The sequence below is a fragment of the Oryzias latipes genome, chromosome 23 (genome assembly GCF_053564925.1).
Source record: "Oryzias latipes strain Hd-rR chromosome 23, Olatipes_Hd-rR_3.1".
NCBI lineage: Eukaryota > Metazoa > Chordata > Actinopteri > Beloniformes > Adrianichthyidae > Oryzias > Oryzias latipes.
Genome location: NC_136259.1, coordinates 20,037,891 through 20,056,184, shown reverse-complemented (window position 1 = coordinate 20,056,184; position 18,294 = coordinate 20,037,891). Strand labels below are relative to the sequence as shown.

Genomic DNA, 18,294 nt, shown 5'->3' with positions numbered 1-18,294 from the left:
AGAGGTTACTGTAAAGTGAAGAGCGCCATGTGACAGCCTGAGCCACAGCAGCTGACGCGTTCAGACCAACGCCGGCTTTTCTCAGCGATTCTTTCACCTTTCCCCTCAGAACACACCTGCGGCAGAGACATTTTACCCCCCCGAGCTTCTGAGAAACAAGAACGCCTGAGATGTTTTGGTTCACGCAAGGGCTCAGCTTCCTGCCTCTGTTCTTGGTCGTCTCGTCTTCCAGCACTTTCATTGTTTGCTATATTATTTCAGTGTTCAGACGAGACGTGGATGTGCTTTTCCCATACATAAGGTGGGTTTGCGTTCATTGAGTAATAGATTTTGGTCTTTATTTTGTGAAAAATGAAGTTCTTTCTTTATTTATTTATTCTAAGTTTCGTTTTCCTTAAGCGCAACTTCTCTTGGCCCAGAGTCCAGCTGTGCGCACTGGCTCAGTTATGCAGACATGCGCGGCATTGCTTCTTTTTTCCCACTTTTGTCTATGAAATAAGGCTTTTATTTGAAGAGAAAAAACGTTGGTAATAGCAGTTCATACTTAACCTAGTCTTACAACGTGATGCTGCTCACCTGTGTCCCCCCTTTCCGCAGTGACACAGGCGCAAACCCACCAGAAAGCTGCATTTTCGGCCTGATGACGGTCATTTCTTCATGTGCAGGTACCCATATGTGGATTTTCCCCCAAATTAAGTAATTTCCTAAAGGAGGAACTCTCCAAACATATGTTACTTACATTTCCTCTTTGATTTTCCAAGAAATTCAAAGCTCAATTTTACACTTGCTGGCCACTTATTAGGTAGCCCACACTTAAACCAGGTTTGACCACCCTTTACCTTCAGAACTGCCTTAATCCTTTGTGCTATAGATTCAACATGGTAGTCCAAACATTCCATAGAGAGTTTGTTTCATATTGAAATGATAGCATCATGCAGTTGCTGCAGATTTATCAGCTCCACATCCATGATGCTAATCTCTCGTTCCAACACGTCCCAAAGGTTTTCCATTGAGTTAAGATCTGGTGGCATTTGAGGACAGTGAACTCATTGACATGTTCAAGAAACCAGTCTGAGAAGATTCCAGCTTTATCACATGGCGTCTTATCTTGCTCGAAGTAGCCATCAGAAGATGGTACACTGTGGTCATATATGTAAGGATGGTCATGGTCACCAACAATACTCAGGTAGGCTGTGGCGTTGTAACCATGCTCAATGGTTACAATTGAACATGGCTCAATTGTACCTAAGTATACCTTTGTGATTGGTGCTAAGGGGCCCAAAGTGTTCCAAGAAAATATCCCCCACACCATTACACCATCCGCCTGAACCGTTGATAAAAGGCAGGATGGATCCATGCTTTCATGTTGTTGATGCCAAATTCTCATCTTACCATCTGAATGTTGCAGCAGAAATGGAGACTCATCAGACCAGACAATGTTTTTCCAATCTTCCGTTGTCCAGTTTTGGTGAGTCTGTGTGAATTGTAGCCTCAGTTTCCTGTTCTTAGCTGACAGGAGTAGTACCCAGTGGGGTCTTCTGCTGCTGTCGTCCATCTGGCTCAGGGTTGGATATGTGTTTTGCACTCAGATATGCTCTTCTGCAGACCTTGGTCGTAACCAGCGGTTCTTTGAGTTCTTGTTGCCTTTCTATTAGCTGGAACCAGTCTGGCCGTTCTCCTCTGACCTCTGGAATCAGCAAGGCATTTCTGCCCACAAAACTGCAGCTTACTGGATATTTTCTCTTTTTCAGACCATTCTCTGTAAACCCTAGACTGGGTTGTGGGTGAAAATCCCAGTAAATCAGCAGTTTCTTAAATACTCAGACCAACCAGTCTGGCACCAGCAACCATTCAAAGTCACTTCAATCCCCTTTGTTCTCCATTTAGCGTCAGATCATCTTAACCATGTCTACATGCCTAAATGCTTTGAGTTGCTGTCTTGTGATTGGCTGACCAGAAATTTGCGTCAAACAGCAGTTGGACGGGTCTGCCTAATAAAGTGGCCAGTGTGTGTATGTGAGGATGAGTCTGGATTCTGTGTGATAGCTGTAAATGTGTTTTTCCACAGGCATTGCCACCATATATGCCAGATATAAGTTTGTGGAGAGGTTGAATGAAGAACCAGTAAAAGTGAAACCGCATCTCAATACGGCAGCTCTGTGGCTTGGGATGATCTCCTGTTTGGGAATGTGCATTGTTGCAACTTTCCAGGTTAGCCTACACTTGTTTGGAACTCTTGACTCCAACACTTTCATTTCTCATTCATGATACCTTCACTTTGTTGCAGGAAACAGAAGTGACTTATGTCCACGACGGTGGAGCTCTGATGTTTTTCCTCTCTGGTGTCATCTACATTGTTCTCCAAACAAAAATATCATATGTTATCCATCCACCCGGGTCCTCTGCAAATACGTTCCGAGCTCGGGTGGTTATCACAATCATTGCTATATTTGCGTTTTTCCCCAGTATCCTTAAATCTGCTATAAAGCAAAGAAAATCCCTGGCATGTATATTCCCAGTTTCTGCTTTTTACAAAAGTTTGTTATCCTTAAGTGAAAACACAGCTGTAATCTGTGCCTTCTTTGTGAAACAAACCCAGTTGCATAGACACAAGGAAGACAAGGTAAGGAAGTATACTAAAAAATGCAGTTACTATAGCAACACCACAGACTTTTCTCTTTAAGTTCTGCAATGTTGAAAACAATCAGCTGCTTTGAGCGGCCGCTTTTCATTGGGAGTTTATTACCAGCATGAATCAGCTGTAACCACACAGTCATGTGATACCCGAGTTCGAGATAAACAGCTAGTACAGTAATTAAAAAACAAGAAAAACATGTTTAAATCACACTGAAACAATTTTATCCTTGGGTTAAAATGACATAACAGGTATTTTTTTTTAACTATGCAATGATGACCTTCTTTCTCAGGTAGACAGCTGGAAACTGTTAAATATTAAAGGTTAGCATTTGTTTAACAAGTTATTGCAATTACATATAGAGTTTATAACAAAAAAGAATAATAATGCAAAAATTAAAACTATGAATACTGAGAGTAGTTGTTGGAACTTCGATTAGAAACCCTTTTTTTTGGTCAGAAAGGTGTAGAATGGTAGTGGTCCCCAACCCCGGGACGCGGAACGGTCCTTAGGCTACTTGTTAACGGGCTGCAGACAGAAAAAAAAAAGTAAACGCTAACGTCGGTTATTTCTGTTTTGTTTATTTTTCTTAAACTAAAGAAAGTTTTATTTTGAAATACTACCGGATTCTGTTCATCACATCCTTTTCTCCTTTCACGTCACATGACTTAAAAGCAGCTGATCGGACCGCCAAAATTAGTAGCTCAAAGCTAAGGAGCTAATGAAAACCAAACAATTAAACGTATTTGGGGAGACATGACTTTTTTTATGTAAACAGCAGCTTTATAAAAAAAACAGGATTTTTTTTAATGTAAAAAAAGAATATCATTGCAACTGCAATAAAAGCCAGCTCAGTGGCCTTGTTGTAGAGTGTCTGCCCTGAGACTGTAAGGTCATGAGTTCAATTCCAAGGCCGAGTCATACCAAAGACTCTTAAAATGGGACCCAGTGCCTCCCTGCTTGACACTCAGCATTAAGGGTTTGGATTAGGGGGAGGTAAACCATTAAATGGTTCCTGAGCGGCTGTGTCAGCAGCTCACTGCATGGGTCAAATGTGGAGAACAAATTTCGCACGCCTAGGTGCTTCTTTTGTATTCCTTCAATGCCATAACACAAACTCTAACGTGCACTGATTGTTTCCTCCTTCAGGACTATCCTTTCCATGTCGCCAGCGCAGTCTGTGAGTGGATTGTTGCGTTCAGTTTCATCTTCTTCTTCCTCACATACCTTTGTGACTTTCAGGTGAGCGCCAGACCTGTAAATCCATCTTTGTTTTGTTTTTTTGTGTACTAAAATCTTTGGTTTTTACCACAGCGTTTCACCATACAAGTAAAAACCGAGTACGTGGAGCAATACTGAACATTTGCCTTCAAAGTTGGATTCTTAATAAGTCAGTCCCTTTGGCAGAACTGTCATCACCAGCCTTTTGTACCGTCCTTTTGACATATTTTACTGCAATATTTTTTTAATCTTTTTTATAATGAAGTGTGAATATGTAAGAAAATCTGTATTTTTATACATTTTTGACCAATCTTTTCATAATTGCGATCAAATGTCACTTTTGCGCCATTGTCATCACATGTGATTGCTAATAGGAGAAGTTCATCACATGATGCACATGACTGCAGTGATCTATGAGGGTAAATGAAAGTAAAACGTTGGGCTCACAACTGTGGTCGTTTATGTTTTCTCAAAATGAAAAAGAAAATCATTTTTGACTAAATTTGCTTTCTTTAAAGCTCAATTCTTTATTGTTTGCTGCTCCTGCTCTAAAAAGCACCACCTGACACCTCATTCGCAGCTATTGATCGATGTTTATTGTGTTTATTGCTGCTAAATATGGTTTAAGTGAATTAAACTGTTTTCTCGCTACACCTTAATTAAATTGGTGAAGTAACCACAGATTGAAGCCAATTAGGATTAAAAGGGATGTGTTGTTTTTTACAAACATTTGGCTTTTTTTATCTTTCTAATTCTTTCTATCAATAAGGCATTAAAGCCATTTGATATCATTCTTCATAAAATTAAATATATTTATAAGGAACTAAGGCAGCTTTTTTTTGTTTAAAAACCAAAATGCACAAAAATCCAAAAATGTATAATAATCCATCATAAAATGTCTCTTTTATCTGTCGAAAAAAGGTGTAGCAGCTTATTTATTTATTTATTAATACTAAATATCCTCAAAAAAAACGAAGATGGAGGGCACCCCTTTGTTTGTATAACCTTTTAAAAACTAATCGCCTTGACTGTTCTGATCAGTAAATATTAACGAATCATGTCCTGAAAATTCGTTTTGCAGCTGTTGGACCACAACAATACCTTGTCAGAAAGGTGCTGCACAGCTGATAAATGGTGAAATAAATCCGTCCTGCAGTTTTCTGACTTTCTCCTCAGCTACTTCCTCTTTTATAAACCAGGTGCTACACTGCAAACACTCTTCAAATAGAGGAATAATGAATGTACTGTCAATTGCCATAAAGAGCAGAGTAAACTTGTATTTTAACAGAATTACAGTGTTTTAGTATCATTTTTGTTCACTCTTTCTGGTACATCATATCAAGAACAAGGAAAAAATTAAATCGTTTTTTTTAAAATGGAGTACTTGCTGGATTAGATGGCTTTAGAAGCTACATTTATGCAACACAAAGTGTTTTTTTTTTATTTGTTTTTTGCACGGCTTACCTGTGGAGATTTTTTAGCTGCTTATCTTATCACAGCTCTCCTTAGGTCTTGCCACATTTTATTCAAAATACTTGCAATGTTGTATCGTTCGTTTAAACAAAAGGTCTGTAGCCGCCTCCAGAATGACAGCTTTTCAAACTACTTTTTTGTTATCGTTTCTGCTCATTTTACTGCTAAATCACCAAATATGTATTGAAAAAAAATGTATTTTTTGTAAACTGCTTCTGTATTTCAGTTTGTCTTAAGTTGATTTTTTTATCATGAATAAAGAAATGTTTTTATACTGGTACTTAAAATATGATGTACTGCAAACTAAATCCAATTAAAAAAAAGATTTTGAAAACACTGTATGCATCTTTATTCAGAGAAAGTTACACATTCAACAGTCTTTTTCTTTTATAAAGTCTTTTCTGAACAATTACACAATTTTCTTTGAGCCTAACAGCATTCTTGGCACATTTCTACACATCTGTTAACAAGTTCTGATCAATATAATCAGAGTATGAGCGAGCCTAATGCAGTTTAACAAACTTATTTTGACAGTTTGTGATAATTTAGTGCAAGTTTCCTTAATCCAGACATCAGCAGCTTTTGTGAGGGGAAAAAGTAGGAGGATGAAACATTAATTGTGTTGTTTTTTTCATCATTCAACATTCAGGATGGGCTTGAAATGAACTTTTTGTCTTTAATTCCAAATTGATTAGGAATACCAAGGGTTTAAAGACGCACTCCAATAAAAATTGTTTTTGACATGCTCTTGTGCCATTTTTCTGATGATGGATGGAATGTATAAAAGAAAATTTCTGAGTATTTTTTGTTAAATCATTGTCAATCAAGAGTAAATTAAAAAATGTTGTTTGAAAAAAGTTGCATTATACGCTGGACGGACCGCAAGCTCCCTACGATCTTTGTCTGGGTGCAGATAGTTACTGAACATTCATGTGGTGTAGGAAGATTTTGTTGTTGTTTTTCTGATTTCTGATCATTTATGATTGTTTTCAGAGTTGGACAGTCACTTTTCACATCATTCCAACTCTGCATGAATGCAGCATTTCTCTAAGTCTGCGTTTTCCCCTGAGGAAAGTGCAATCAGTGCAATTGGCTCTAAAATGAGAAAAAAAAAAGTCACAGCTTTGAAATAAAAATTCAAAGATTTTCAGCTTTAAAATATATATGTTAATCCCATGTCACTTCTTTCTCTTATGATGTGGAGGACCCCATTCCTGGTGTAAACAGAAAGGTCGCGGCAATGGGGAGGGGGCAAGGTTGATTCAACCCTCACAACTAAGAGGCAATTTTCTCCTGCCGCTCTGCAGGAACTATGTCCTAGAAAACGACAGGTTTTTTTTTGATTTTGGCTAAAAACTACATAATTAGAGTAAAAAGATAAAATAAAATAAAAACACTGTGAAATTAGATCAAAAGAGGATTGGAGTGGGGCTTTAAGATATTGGCTCCTAAAGGAAGATTGGCTTCCCCTCTACCTATATACAGAACCAAAAATAATAGCATTTAAAATAATAAATTGTCAAATGATGAACAAAACAAACAAAAAAAGTGCAATTTTTCAATATCACAACGTATATGATTATGACGTGGTAAAAACTGCCTACATATCTGTTTTCGCATATATAAAAGCAGAAAACTGTTACGGACATAATGCTATGAAAGATTGACTCAAATGTATTCATTTCTTAGCTATAAATGACAATTCTACCTTTTTTATAGACTGAATCAGTTAGGATGCAAAGTTCCGCTCATAGCTCTGAAATATATAGCTAAAAAATATACATTCAGGAACAGTTGGGAAAACAGATTTCTGATGCTACACAGCCCCAACCTACAGAATACGAGGGACCCCCTGCTATTATTAGAACAAGTGGGCATCCACACAATGTGAGGCAGGTGGTGTTAGTGCTCCAACTCATTCAAAAAGCTTCCTCTTTCTGCTTTCTTGAATAGACAAAATATATATACATATTTTTCAAATCATTTTAAACATTGATCAAAATGCTGCAGCTCATTCAGATGGATATAAACAATCACCTAACAAACTTGATTGGATTCTTTGCAATGTGTTTCTTTATAGGCAGACTTGCATTTTGAACCTTACAGGACGTTTTGCAGAATAAAAAAAGAGGTTTCAGTCACTGAAGGAAGATTCACTGTCAGAACTGGAGGCAGCAGCCCCTTCGTTCTCTGTGTTGGCTCCTGCTCCGTCGGGCACAGGGGCATCCGGCGTGCTATTATCAAAAGACAAGAGGACACATTTTTGTCATTATTAGTGGAATAAAGATAAAAAAATAGGAGCGCTGCTATTCACCAAACCATGTAAACTCACTCGAGTAGGCTGGGGTCCAAACCCTCCAGGATCATTTTGTTCCTGATGGCCATCACTGGAACACCCTTGAATAATAATAAAAAAATACATTACATAAAATAATACATTAAATTACTGAACAAAATATGACTTTTGTTAAACATTTACATCAGATAATAACTTACCACTTGAACCATTTTCAGGTAGCGGGCATATCGTGGGTCTTTGGCCACTGTGAGGACATTCTCTGCAACGGCTGCTGCTTTTTGCTCAGGAGCTTCTTGTCGTGCCTCCTGAGGCTGAAGCATGAAGAAACGTTGAAAAGCAGCTTTAAAGGAAACTATAATCCTGATGAATATGGCGAAAATAATATCTGTACACTAAACAGATGCTCAGAATGTTTCTGTAACGCACACAGGCAACCAGATCCCTGCTATTCAGTCTATATTACTAACTGGTTCCTTATTTGTTGTGTAAATAAAGCAAGATTGGAAATTTCAAAACTACAAAAGAGAAATATGTGGGTCAAATCGAGATCAGCTTGAAGGGAATGAAAAACCACAAAGTAAAATTAAAAACAATTGAGAAAATTAGTGAACAGTTTTAAATTCAAAAGTACACTTTGGTTATTTTAATTAAATTAAATTTTAAAAAATAAATAAGTAAATAAAAGTACATTCTCAACTTAACATAAACCTAAACTTGTCATCAATTCAGAATTCTGACTGTTATCTGGGGCTTTGAGCCCATTGGCTACCTGGACATGATTGACATCAGGTCATAAAGGGTATGATGATGTCATTTCCGCTCCACAACAGCGGTAGTTGTTGGCGCCGCCTGTGTCATCCCTCCTCTGATGTGGCGAACAGTAGTGATAATTCTCTCCCAAAGTTTGGTACATCAATACAAAACAGCAGCTGTTACAAATATATGTTAATTTTCATTTGGTAACAGTTATAAGTTTATAGTTTTTCTTTTTAATTTTAAGTTTCAACTTAAAAAATTATTTTTCAAATTTTCTATATTCCTCTCAAGTTTAAAATCTTTTTTTTTTTTTCAAAGTTACAATTATACTTTTCACATTTACAACATTTCTTTCACATCTGTTTTTGAGTTTAAAACAGTTTTAAATTTTATTTTTTGTGTTTTTTCCTTCACTTTAGGTTGATCTGGATTTGACCCCATAGGAATTCTACATTACACAAAAATTTTGTAAAGCTATTTTAGGATTATTTTCATGTTTGTCATAAAATAAAATAAGAAAATCAATAGAGATAATTATATATTAAAAAAAACTATAGTAAAAAGGTAAATCATCGGTCGACCTTTCACAATATGAATGTACCATAATCCTTATGTATCAGGTTTGAATCTATAAATTTGTGAAAAACTGTGGGGGAAGGGGGGGTTGGGATATTTGTGTCTTTTTTATAACAAGTCTGAACACTCACCACTGAGGAAGGAACTGCTCCCACTGAAGACCCATCTGTTTGGATTTGACTGGTTGGAGTGGGCCCATTTGTCTGCACACTGTGCTGCTGGTTCAGTCCATCTACTGTGACCTCCTCCAGCCCGGGAATGGAGGCCAACTGCTCCACAAAGACAAAAAACAACAACAAAAACATTTGTTAAAAAAAGAAATGACATCCATGACAATTTGAAAAGGGTGTGACAGCTCACCTTAGCCTCCAAAATGCACAAGGTGGTATCAATCTGCTGGATGCGAAGGGATATGTTTGCAAGTTTCTGTGGGGGAAATGTTGATATTTTGGATTGATCGAGTTCCCACCATGAGGGCTTCACACATTTTGACACTGATAAATTCAAAGTCAATCGAGTTTAAAGTCCCAATCATCAACTTTTGATCTATATTGAATGTGTTTCCATTGGTCTTTTAACTATGTTAATGTTGTTTTTTAGGCAAAAATGTAAAAAAAAACAAAAAAAAAACTGTTGTTCGACAGTTGGTGCAGAGTAAGCCCGCCCCTACTTCCTATCATCCATCTGTTTACATGCTCTCCCCAAGCTTACAGCCCCTCAAACACCCGTAAACTGACATTAAGAGGACAACAAAAATGGCGAGCAATTTTGGAGCTATCCAGCCGTACAGTTTAGAGCCAGATTCCAGTTCAGACGGGGAAAACAGAGACATACATGGATCTATTTGTCTGCAACAAATGGATGCATCAGCATGGAGAGGAGCAGGAAGCTTGTGACCCATCCGCCGCATTTTCTACATCACAAATACAATCTTTTTCAAACTGCATTTTTTCGTCTGCTCCCGATTTACAACAATTTGAATTAAATAATACTCAAAAATGCAATTGTAAGCTTAATTCCCTTAAGTATATTGAGATGAATCCCACAAGAAACACGTTAAATACAGGATTTCCATCAAAGTGGGTCTTTAACGATGTAAAAGATGCACAAACCTCTTCACAAACTGTGGAAAATCGGTTCAGGAATCGAACTGTGTGGACAACAAACTGATTGAGATAGGCAACAATTCGTCTCTGCTGTATAGCTGGAACCTAGAAGGGAGTTTAAAGTCATTTAATCAGGAAAACGATGACACATGAGAGCGAGTCCTATCAGATTCTGGAGAAATTTAGAGTCATGCTTAGTGCCAGCCTTTACAAAAACATGCATTTTAAAGTAAAAGAAAACACGAAAAATAATTCTGCAAATACAAAATCGTTGGGAATATTGATTGAATCCTATTATAATGTGATTAAAATCATGTTTATTATCCCATAAAGTCTTACTTGACTAATCTTTCAGCTACTTCTTTCATTCCCACGGAGATCTACAAGCGAACCATGACTGTTAGCTAAAAAAAACACAAACCTTCGTGAGGTCAACTCCAGACCCCACGATTGGCAAACCGTCCTCGTCCATGCTGGGTCGTTAAAACTCCGCGCAAACGTCCAGTATCGTTTATAATCTGTCTACATGGGGTGTAAATAAAGAAAACAGCACATTAAAAAGGTTTGTAGTGAAGGTTTCATGTGACTTGCGTAATTACGTCATAGCGCGTCCTATTCCTCTTGTCACTTCCGCTATATTGCACCAATGGCCTAACACTTCAGCTTTTATTTTGAAAACTTTAAAAAAATGTGTCTAAATAGAAAAATAAACAAAAAATTAAATAAAAAGAATTACAAGAAGAATGGAGAGGATTTAAATAAAACTACAAGGATATTTTCAGGTCAATGAGTAGAAAAGCCCATTGAGACGACTGTTGTTTTGAATTTTGGCTACACAAATAAAATTGAATTGAATTAAATTGAATTAAATTGGATCTGAAGTTTAAAATTGATTAAATAATAAATATCAACACTTAAAACCCTAATTCCATTTTATAGCACTGTTATTTCACATCTGGTTTAAAATACTATAAAGTTTAGTCAACAACCAACTTTATCACTGCGGTGAAACGTCTTAGTTTTTGGGCATTTAACTTGTGCACATAATCTATTGATAATACATTTAAAACAATACCATCTTAAATAAAAAAATATACATACTGAAATATTCGTGTTTATTTGCGAATATGCATAAACTACATAACAATGTTTTCGATTTTGAATCTGAAAACTCTTATTTTGAAAGCGGAACCCTCAAAAACATTGGAGGAAACGATGTTTGCGTCCCAACAGCGCATGTTAGCTAGAAAAACCAATAAAAAATATTTTTTTACAGTTACTGTTATTTTCAGACTTTTAACGCTGGACTATGCAAATGGACGTTTTTGGGTCAAAGAAGCAAACTAATCGTAAGTGTATTCAGATTAATAAATGTAGTCGTAAATCACGTTTATGCTTTGAAAATACTCTTTGGGACCCGACTAACTTAAGGAATGGTGTGGAGTATAAACTGGCTAACTGTTAATGTTGATGAAATCACAGGTAGTTTTTTTCTGTTATGTGATACATTACGTTTACAGACCAGTTGTACTTTTTATTGTTGTTGAATTTTAATCGTTTCAGTCAATATATTCCCATGTTAAATCGTTAACATAGATGTAAATCCAGCATTTATTTCAATTTCATAACAGATCATGAAAGGCACATCGCCAATTTAGCATTTGTTAAGGTTAAGAAAATTCTTTTTTAGACAATTTAATATCTTAAATTTAAAATTCAGCACATCATTTTTTTATTTGTAAGGTAATGCTACTTTTGAGTGGGGGTTTTTCACCTCTAGTAGTAGCATGAACATGCCTAAAAACAGGCTAATTACTGCCCTCTATAGGCAATATTTTGCATCACACCTTTCTTTTTCAGACCCCAGCTTGCCTCTGTCATCCCTGCGTCTCTTGGTTCCCCCTCTCCAGCTTTTGTCTGCTGCTGTGTGGCATCTTGCAAAGCATAAAGATGTGTTAAATTACGACAAGCTGCAGGACTTTGTGTCTACTGTGACAGAGGCCATTCCTGGCCTAATCAACCCCCTACAGAAAGCCCAGCTCATTCTTGGACTAAGAGCTCGGGTGAGTGTCTTTTGTGTTGCATAAAGGAGTGTTTGTAGTCTATATCTTATGGCTGAGTAAATATTGTCATATTTCAGTTGATTTTGGAGCTGTGTAAAGGCTCAGTTCGAGGGGAAATTGATTTTGAAGTTATCCAGAGCTACTTGGAGAGATTCTCCGTAACTTCAGCAAACACGGGCGTAAGTCAGGTGAAGGAGCTGAACCACATATTTAAATATTTACTGTAGAGTGACACTTCTGTCTTATTGCAGTATGTGGATGCAGAGGTGAGAACAACAGAGTCTACTTTCATTGCTCTGATACAAAGCCTGCTGAAAGATCCAATTGAGAGGGCTTATTTCTTTAAGGTGAGATACCTTTAGGGACACATTGGGCATGTGTGTTCAAAAACCTGCTAAAAATGTAAAAGAAATTGTATTCTCTGTTCTATTAGGAGGTTTTTCCCGTTGAATATGGCCCACAGTATGACGCAGCCTTACACATGTTGATGTGGGAGCTGCTCTCCAAACTGGAAAAGCTGTTTCCAGCTCCAGATATTAAACAGGTGTTATTGACACATTTTTCAGGTTTCTTTACCCGTGTCGCTCCATCAGACTGCGACCTTTGACCGCTCTCTGATTACAGACCGCAGCCTGGCTTGCCTCTGCTCCTTCTGTTTTGGAGGAATGTGTTTATCCATCGCCTGAGGAGCTGGGTTTAATCTTTGACCACTACAAAAGCTCAGGGTTGCTAAAAATGACACGTAAGAGCAATTCTCTTTACTTTTTTAGATAAAACTTTAAATATTTTATGTTAATGGAACTTTAATTTATTCCTGTTTTCTTAAACAGATGCCCCCTCTTCAACTATTGGTAGTTACATCATCTCTGCGTTATCCGTTCCTCCCTCGCAAAAGTCAAATATTAAAGTTGGACTGGAATCCATGCATAACTATGCAAACATGCTGAACCCTGCAAGTCTTTCTGCACCAGACGAGTACAACGTCGTAGCCATCTACACTGAAGTTGGAGCATCTGACGCCAGTGTGGACGTGATTGAGTTAGAAAAAGCTCCAACAGATTTCTATCAGGAAGAGATAGTCGTCAGCTCTGAAAACGCAGGAGGCGAGGGCGCCAGCTCGACGACAGAGGAAGTCAGCGAAGCTGTAGATGTTGCTAAAGCTTTGGAGACTTTGGCAAAAACTTTTGCTTTAAGGAAAGAATGTCTGGTTCAGGAGGGACCTGCAAAGAATGATTCCTCCCATATTTTGGAGCTTGAGTCTGGAAATGGGCTGAATGAAGAAGAGGAAAATGAAAGAATAGGAAAAAATATGGCAGAAGTGAGGCTGGGCTTCAAGGCGAAATCTGCAAGGAGTAAAACAGACTTCGGTGCAGAGACAAAACATACTGGTGGATTATTTTCTGACCAAGAAATCCCAGATCTCTTGGATGAAACCCCTGATTCATCAGCAGGGGTGCACAGATCCACATGCATACAAACCAAGGACTCCCTCAGCTGGCAGGAGACGTCCAAAGTCAAGGAAACCCCCAAAGAAAAGAGTGAAGACCCACAAATGTAAACACATTTCAGGTTGTCCATACTGTTTTAAGTGGTCTTTTAGGTATGATTTGCAGTTTTTAGGGAAAAATCCAAAAGCTTGTGTCGTTTTCTAGGACAAAGTTTCTGAAGAGCTGCAGTAGTTCATTAGAAATTCACCTCTGAATTATGGGCGAGACCAATGGCAAATCACAAATAAGCCCTTTTTCCAACAGCATTTTTTTTGTCTTCTCCTGATTCACAAGGAATTCAATAAAGAAAAGCTCAGAAATGCTATTTTAAGCTCAATTTTCTGTATAAATGTCCTCCATCATCAGAAAATAACACGTTAGAAAAACCCCTAAACATCATTTTCATCAAAGTGTGTCTTTAAGATTGCTTGATTAAAAGGGTTTCCTAAAATTGGGAGGAGTTTGGATACATAGATTTGGCTTTCATGGATCAGTTTACAACTCTTCTGTTTTGATCCAGACACACAGATCAAGAATTTGTTTTTCCACATGTAATTTACTTGTGTTTTTTTGTGTTGAATTCAAGCATTTTTGTTTAGCTAAACTTCAAATATAGACATCAGGTTTCACAGTTGACCAAAAAGCCACTCCGATGAAACATTTAACATGTTCTCGTTGTATTTTTCTGATGATGTAAATAAGGACATGTACGTTTTTAAATAGCATTTTTGAGTGTTTCTTTATTTATATGGCTGTGAATCAGGAGTAGACAAAAAAAAAATGCTGAAAAAGTTTGAAAAAGCTTGCGGGTGGGACATACAAGTTTCTACGGCAAGCCGCAAGCTCCCTGCTCCGCTCCATTCTGATGCTTCCACTTGTGGACGACTAAATCCATGTATGTCTTCGTTTTTCTCGTCTGAGCTGACATCTGGATCAAAACTGTACGGCTGGATAGCTCCAGTATTGCTCGCCATTTTTGTTGCACCGCTAATGCTCAGTTTGGGGTGTGAAGTGCTGTAAGCTAGCGGTGAGAAAGTGCAAACAAAGAGATGATAGGAAATGAGGGGAGGTTTACTCCCAGTGTAAAGTCCCGCCCACAACTAAGGTTTTTTTTCTAACTAGCCTTTGCTGAAATCATCTTCCAGAAATCAACAGTTTTCATTTTTTTCTTTTGACTAAAAACTGCATAATCATAAGTAAAAACCACTAGGAACAATTTTAAATCAAAAGATGATCAGACTTTCTCCTTCATAGGATTTTTCCAAAAGAATAAATAAAGAACTGATGTTTTTATTTCCCCAGGATCCCAGCAGAAGCTTCTCCATCTGTGATTGCTATCAAAGGGACGGAACAAGGTAATGCTACTCTAAAAAGACTGTTGTTTTTTTGTATATTTGTGTAAAAAAAAACATTCAGATTTGTTTTTCCTTCTTTACTTGCAGGTGATTTGAACGACACAACCTCCATCATCTTCACCTGCTCTCAGTGTCCATTCCATGCCGCTGAGGAAAACGGCCCTCCTCACTTCCACATGCAGAGCGTTCAAACTGAACTATACAGAAGTCTCTCGGGAGCAACGTTCACGCCTTCTCCCTCCAGCACTGATGAGATTTTTACTTCCATCAAACTTTTCCCAAGAGGAGACGCAGAGGAGGAGAAAACCGGACAACCTGATCCTCGCGGTGGAGAGTCGCAGCCACACAGAGGACGGAAAGCTCTCACCTGCGAAACATGCGGCAAGACGTTCACCCGCACGTCGGACGTCAGGAGACACCAGCTGACTCACACCGGAGAAAGACCGTTTCACTGCTCGCAGTGCAGCAGAACCTTCCAGCACTCCTGGGATCTGGCAAAGCACAAAAGCAAACATCACGGCTTGACTATTTCATTCTCCTGCCAGCTCTGCGGGAGTTCCTTTCCCAACCTGAGAGCTCTGACTGTCCATCACAAAAAGTCCCACGCGCAGGAGAGTCAGCTCCCTCGGATGTGCTCCATCTGCAGCCAGAGTTTCCCCACTTCCACGGAGCTCCTGAAGCACAGGAAAACCCACGTTGCCACCAAACGTTACATCTGTCAGAAGTGTAACGAAGGCTTTGACTCCCTGCTGGCCCGCTCGCAGCACCGGCAGCTGCACCGATTCAAGCGTCAGTTTAAATGCCCACACTGTGACAAGATTTACACCCGGAGGTCTGACGTGAAGCGACACCTGTCCACTCACAGCGGTGAGCGCCCGTTTCAGTGTAACCAGTGCAGCAGGCGCTTCTCGCTCCGCTTTATGCTCACGAAGCACCTCAGGGTTCACACAGGCGAGCGACCTTTCCAGTGCTCCCACTGTCCTAAGAGATTCACCCTTGCATCCGTGCTGGCCAGACACGAACGGATGCACACGGGGGAAAAGCCGTTCCTCTGTTCTCAATGTGGCAAAGGCTTTCTGTCGCAAGGAGAGCTGTCCAAGCATCACAGGTCGCATGTGGACGACAGGCCTTACTCCTGCACTCAGTGCAACAAACGATTGAAGAGCAAGAAAACCCAGCAGGAGCACATCCTCTCCCACACGGGCGCACGGCCGTACCCGTGCTCCTACTGCGGGAAGGGCTTCACCAAACCGTACGCATTGACTAGACACAACCTCATCCACACGGGAGAGCGCCCGTTCCCCTGCGGGCACTGCGAGAAGGCCTTCCTCACCGTCAGCGAGGCTCAGCTTCACCGGAGAATCCACACGGGGGAGAGGCCGTATCCCTGCGACGCCTGCGAGCTGAAGTTCAAGAGCTCCTCCGAGCTGGCGCGACACAAACGCTGCCATTCTGGTTTCAAGACCCCAAAGCTGTTCTGCCGGCAGTGCAAGAAATCCTTCACCTCCACGGCCACACTGAAGAAACACTTGGAGACGCACAGTGGAGAGCCGGCACACTCCATGGAGTAAAGACACAAAAAACTGCTAGAATCCTAGAAAATAATGTCATTCATTTCTGATGACGGGATCATAAAGTTTTGATATAAATGAAGGAATTAAAACTGACTGACTTCATTTTTGCTGACATCAGATTTTTGAAGGGATCATACTGACAAAAACATTTTAAAATGTCATGTTTTTATTACATTATAGCTGGAATATCATGTTTTATACAGTTGTAAATTCAAATCGCATGCAGAGAAATTTTGTCTTGTCTAGACAACAGATGTCTTCAGTTTAAATTTGACTGAAAGTTTAAACAGTTTTGCCTTTTTTGTGGGCTAAAATGGAAACCGTCTGATTGTTGTAGAGCTGGTTAATAAATAAAACGTCTTTGTGCTGGTAATCAATTAATGCCATCTCAGTGAGGTTTGTGATTTCCTTATGTGTGTTAACACATCGTTCATTCCCTTGGGTTTTTACAGGATTCTTCCATCACAAAACCATTACACAGCTGACAAAGTCATAGAAAAGAAACTGGTATAGAAAAGAAATGCATCTATGCTGATGAACCACCGGTTACCATAGATTATAGCCATTTGTTCATGCATTTCTGCATTTACATGAAAAACAAAATCTATGTCAAAGTCAAGCTAAGAAATGATTAGGAAATAGCACTAACTATGACATCATTATTTACTTAATGATAGGTTTTAAATAGGGATTTCACCCCTACAAGAAGAGAACTTGGCAGCCATGTTGCTCCTAATAAAATGTAATATTTAGTTTGTCAAACTTTTTCAATTCATTATTTTGGAGTATATATATATATATATATATATATATATATATATATATATATATATATATAGCTAGATTATAGCACTAGCAAGATTTAAAAAAAAATCTTGCTAGTGCTGGAAGCAAAATGTCTATCTCTTCAACAGTATGAATGTTAAAGCTTACAGGAGTTAAACTATAAGACCTAATAGATGAGTAAAGCCGCGCTGCACAGAAGGATTGTAAAAATTCCTTAATAGCAAAGCCACAAAAAAAAACAAAGAAAACAAATGCAGGAGTTCTAAATTTATTTTTGAGATTCTTGGCTGTTTATAAGTAAGCTCCACTGTAATGAAAACATAATTTTCATTAGAGTGGTATTCTGCACAAAATGGTTTTGGAATAGCAATGTGAACAGTTAATTGTAATTTATTCATCCGTGTCCAATAATCAATCAAACTGGATCTTAAAACTAATTTTTAACCCAGCCCCAAAATTAGGGTCCATCAGCAGCAAAACTAATCTGCAATGAAATGGATAGAAATTAATAACCATTTTCTTTTCATGATGAAATATGGTTTAAAAATTACTTTCTTTGTCATTTAACTGCAGGTACATTCATTTTGCAGCACATGCCTCAGAAACAGCTTCAAAGTATTTAAATCTGAAGTAAAAAAAAAAAAAAAAAATTTACTTATTTAGAGCGTGTTTTTACTTCACTTTTGACCTCAGAGCAGATAAACACAATAATTCAAAATAGTGCAATTAATAAATTTTACATTTTCCTCAAGCAGCTGCTTAAACAGCAAATATTTTTCAGGAATATTTAGATTTCTTTTGTGCAAATGAGAACGTGCGACATGAAAGCAGTCTGGAGATCACCACAGCCAGTCTATCATCACACTCCCCTTTCAGTCATCTTGTCAGTGTTATGGCTGTCCTATAAAAGGCAGCATTTGTGTTTAATTACCTGTGAGTTTTTAATTATCCGTGACTTTTATT

General features: G+C 38.4%; 3 protein-coding genes across 6 annotated transcripts; 2 read left to right on the top strand and 1 right to left on the bottom strand.

Annotated features, from left to right (window-relative positions):
• On the top strand, positions 1-5,663 carry dram1 (DNA-damage regulated autophagy modulator 1). 2 transcript variants are annotated; one of them, XM_004083184.5, is made up of 7 exons: positions 1-301; positions 598-665; positions 2,069-2,211; positions 2,288-2,465; positions 2,565-2,623; positions 3,785-3,877; positions 3,950-5,663. In XM_004083184.5, the coding sequence occupies exons 1-7, from the start codon at positions 171-173 to the stop codon at positions 3,992-3,994; spliced, it is 717 nt and encodes a 238-aa protein (XP_004083232.1). In that variant the 5' UTR covers positions 1-170; the 3' UTR covers positions 3,995-5,663. The 2 variants fall into 2 exon arrangements, with proteins under 2 accessions (XP_004083232.1, XP_078797716.1); XM_078941590.1 differs by having other exon boundaries at positions 33-301; positions 2,288-2,623.
• On the bottom strand, positions 5,655-10,716 carry washc3 (WASH complex subunit 3). 2 transcript variants are annotated; one of them, XM_078941591.1, is made up of 8 exons: positions 10,666-10,716; positions 10,488-10,588; positions 10,073-10,171; positions 9,321-9,386; positions 9,092-9,229; positions 7,826-7,939; positions 7,662-7,726; positions 5,655-7,563 (listed from the first exon to the last, which is right to left on the bottom strand). In XM_078941591.1, the coding sequence occupies exons 2-8, from the start codon at positions 10,536-10,538 to the stop codon at positions 7,464-7,466; spliced, it is 633 nt and encodes a 210-aa protein (XP_078797717.1). In that variant the 5' UTR covers positions 10,539-10,588; positions 10,666-10,716; the 3' UTR covers positions 5,655-7,463. The 2 variants fall into 2 exon arrangements, with proteins under 2 accessions (XP_078797717.1, XP_004083119.1); XM_004083071.5 differs by having other exon boundaries at positions 10,488-10,698.
• A 527-nt stretch (positions 10,717-11,243) lies between these two features.
• Positions 11,244-16,922, top strand: LOC101160125 (uncharacterized). 2 transcript variants are annotated; one of them, XM_023952480.2, is made up of 9 exons: positions 11,244-11,415; positions 11,927-12,129; positions 12,207-12,308; positions 12,381-12,476; positions 12,563-12,673; positions 12,754-12,871; positions 12,960-13,683; positions 14,919-14,971; positions 15,059-16,922. In XM_023952480.2, exons 1-9 carry the CDS (start codon positions 11,376-11,378, stop codon positions 16,540-16,542), a joined length of 2,931 nt encoding a protein of 976 aa, XP_023808248.1. In that variant the 5' UTR covers positions 11,244-11,375; the 3' UTR covers positions 16,543-16,922. The 2 variants fall into 2 exon arrangements, with proteins under 2 accessions (XP_023808248.1, XP_023808250.1); XM_023952482.2 differs by having other exon boundaries at positions 11,269-11,415; positions 11,977-12,129.
• Positions 16,923-18,294: the final 1,372 nt, after the last annotated feature.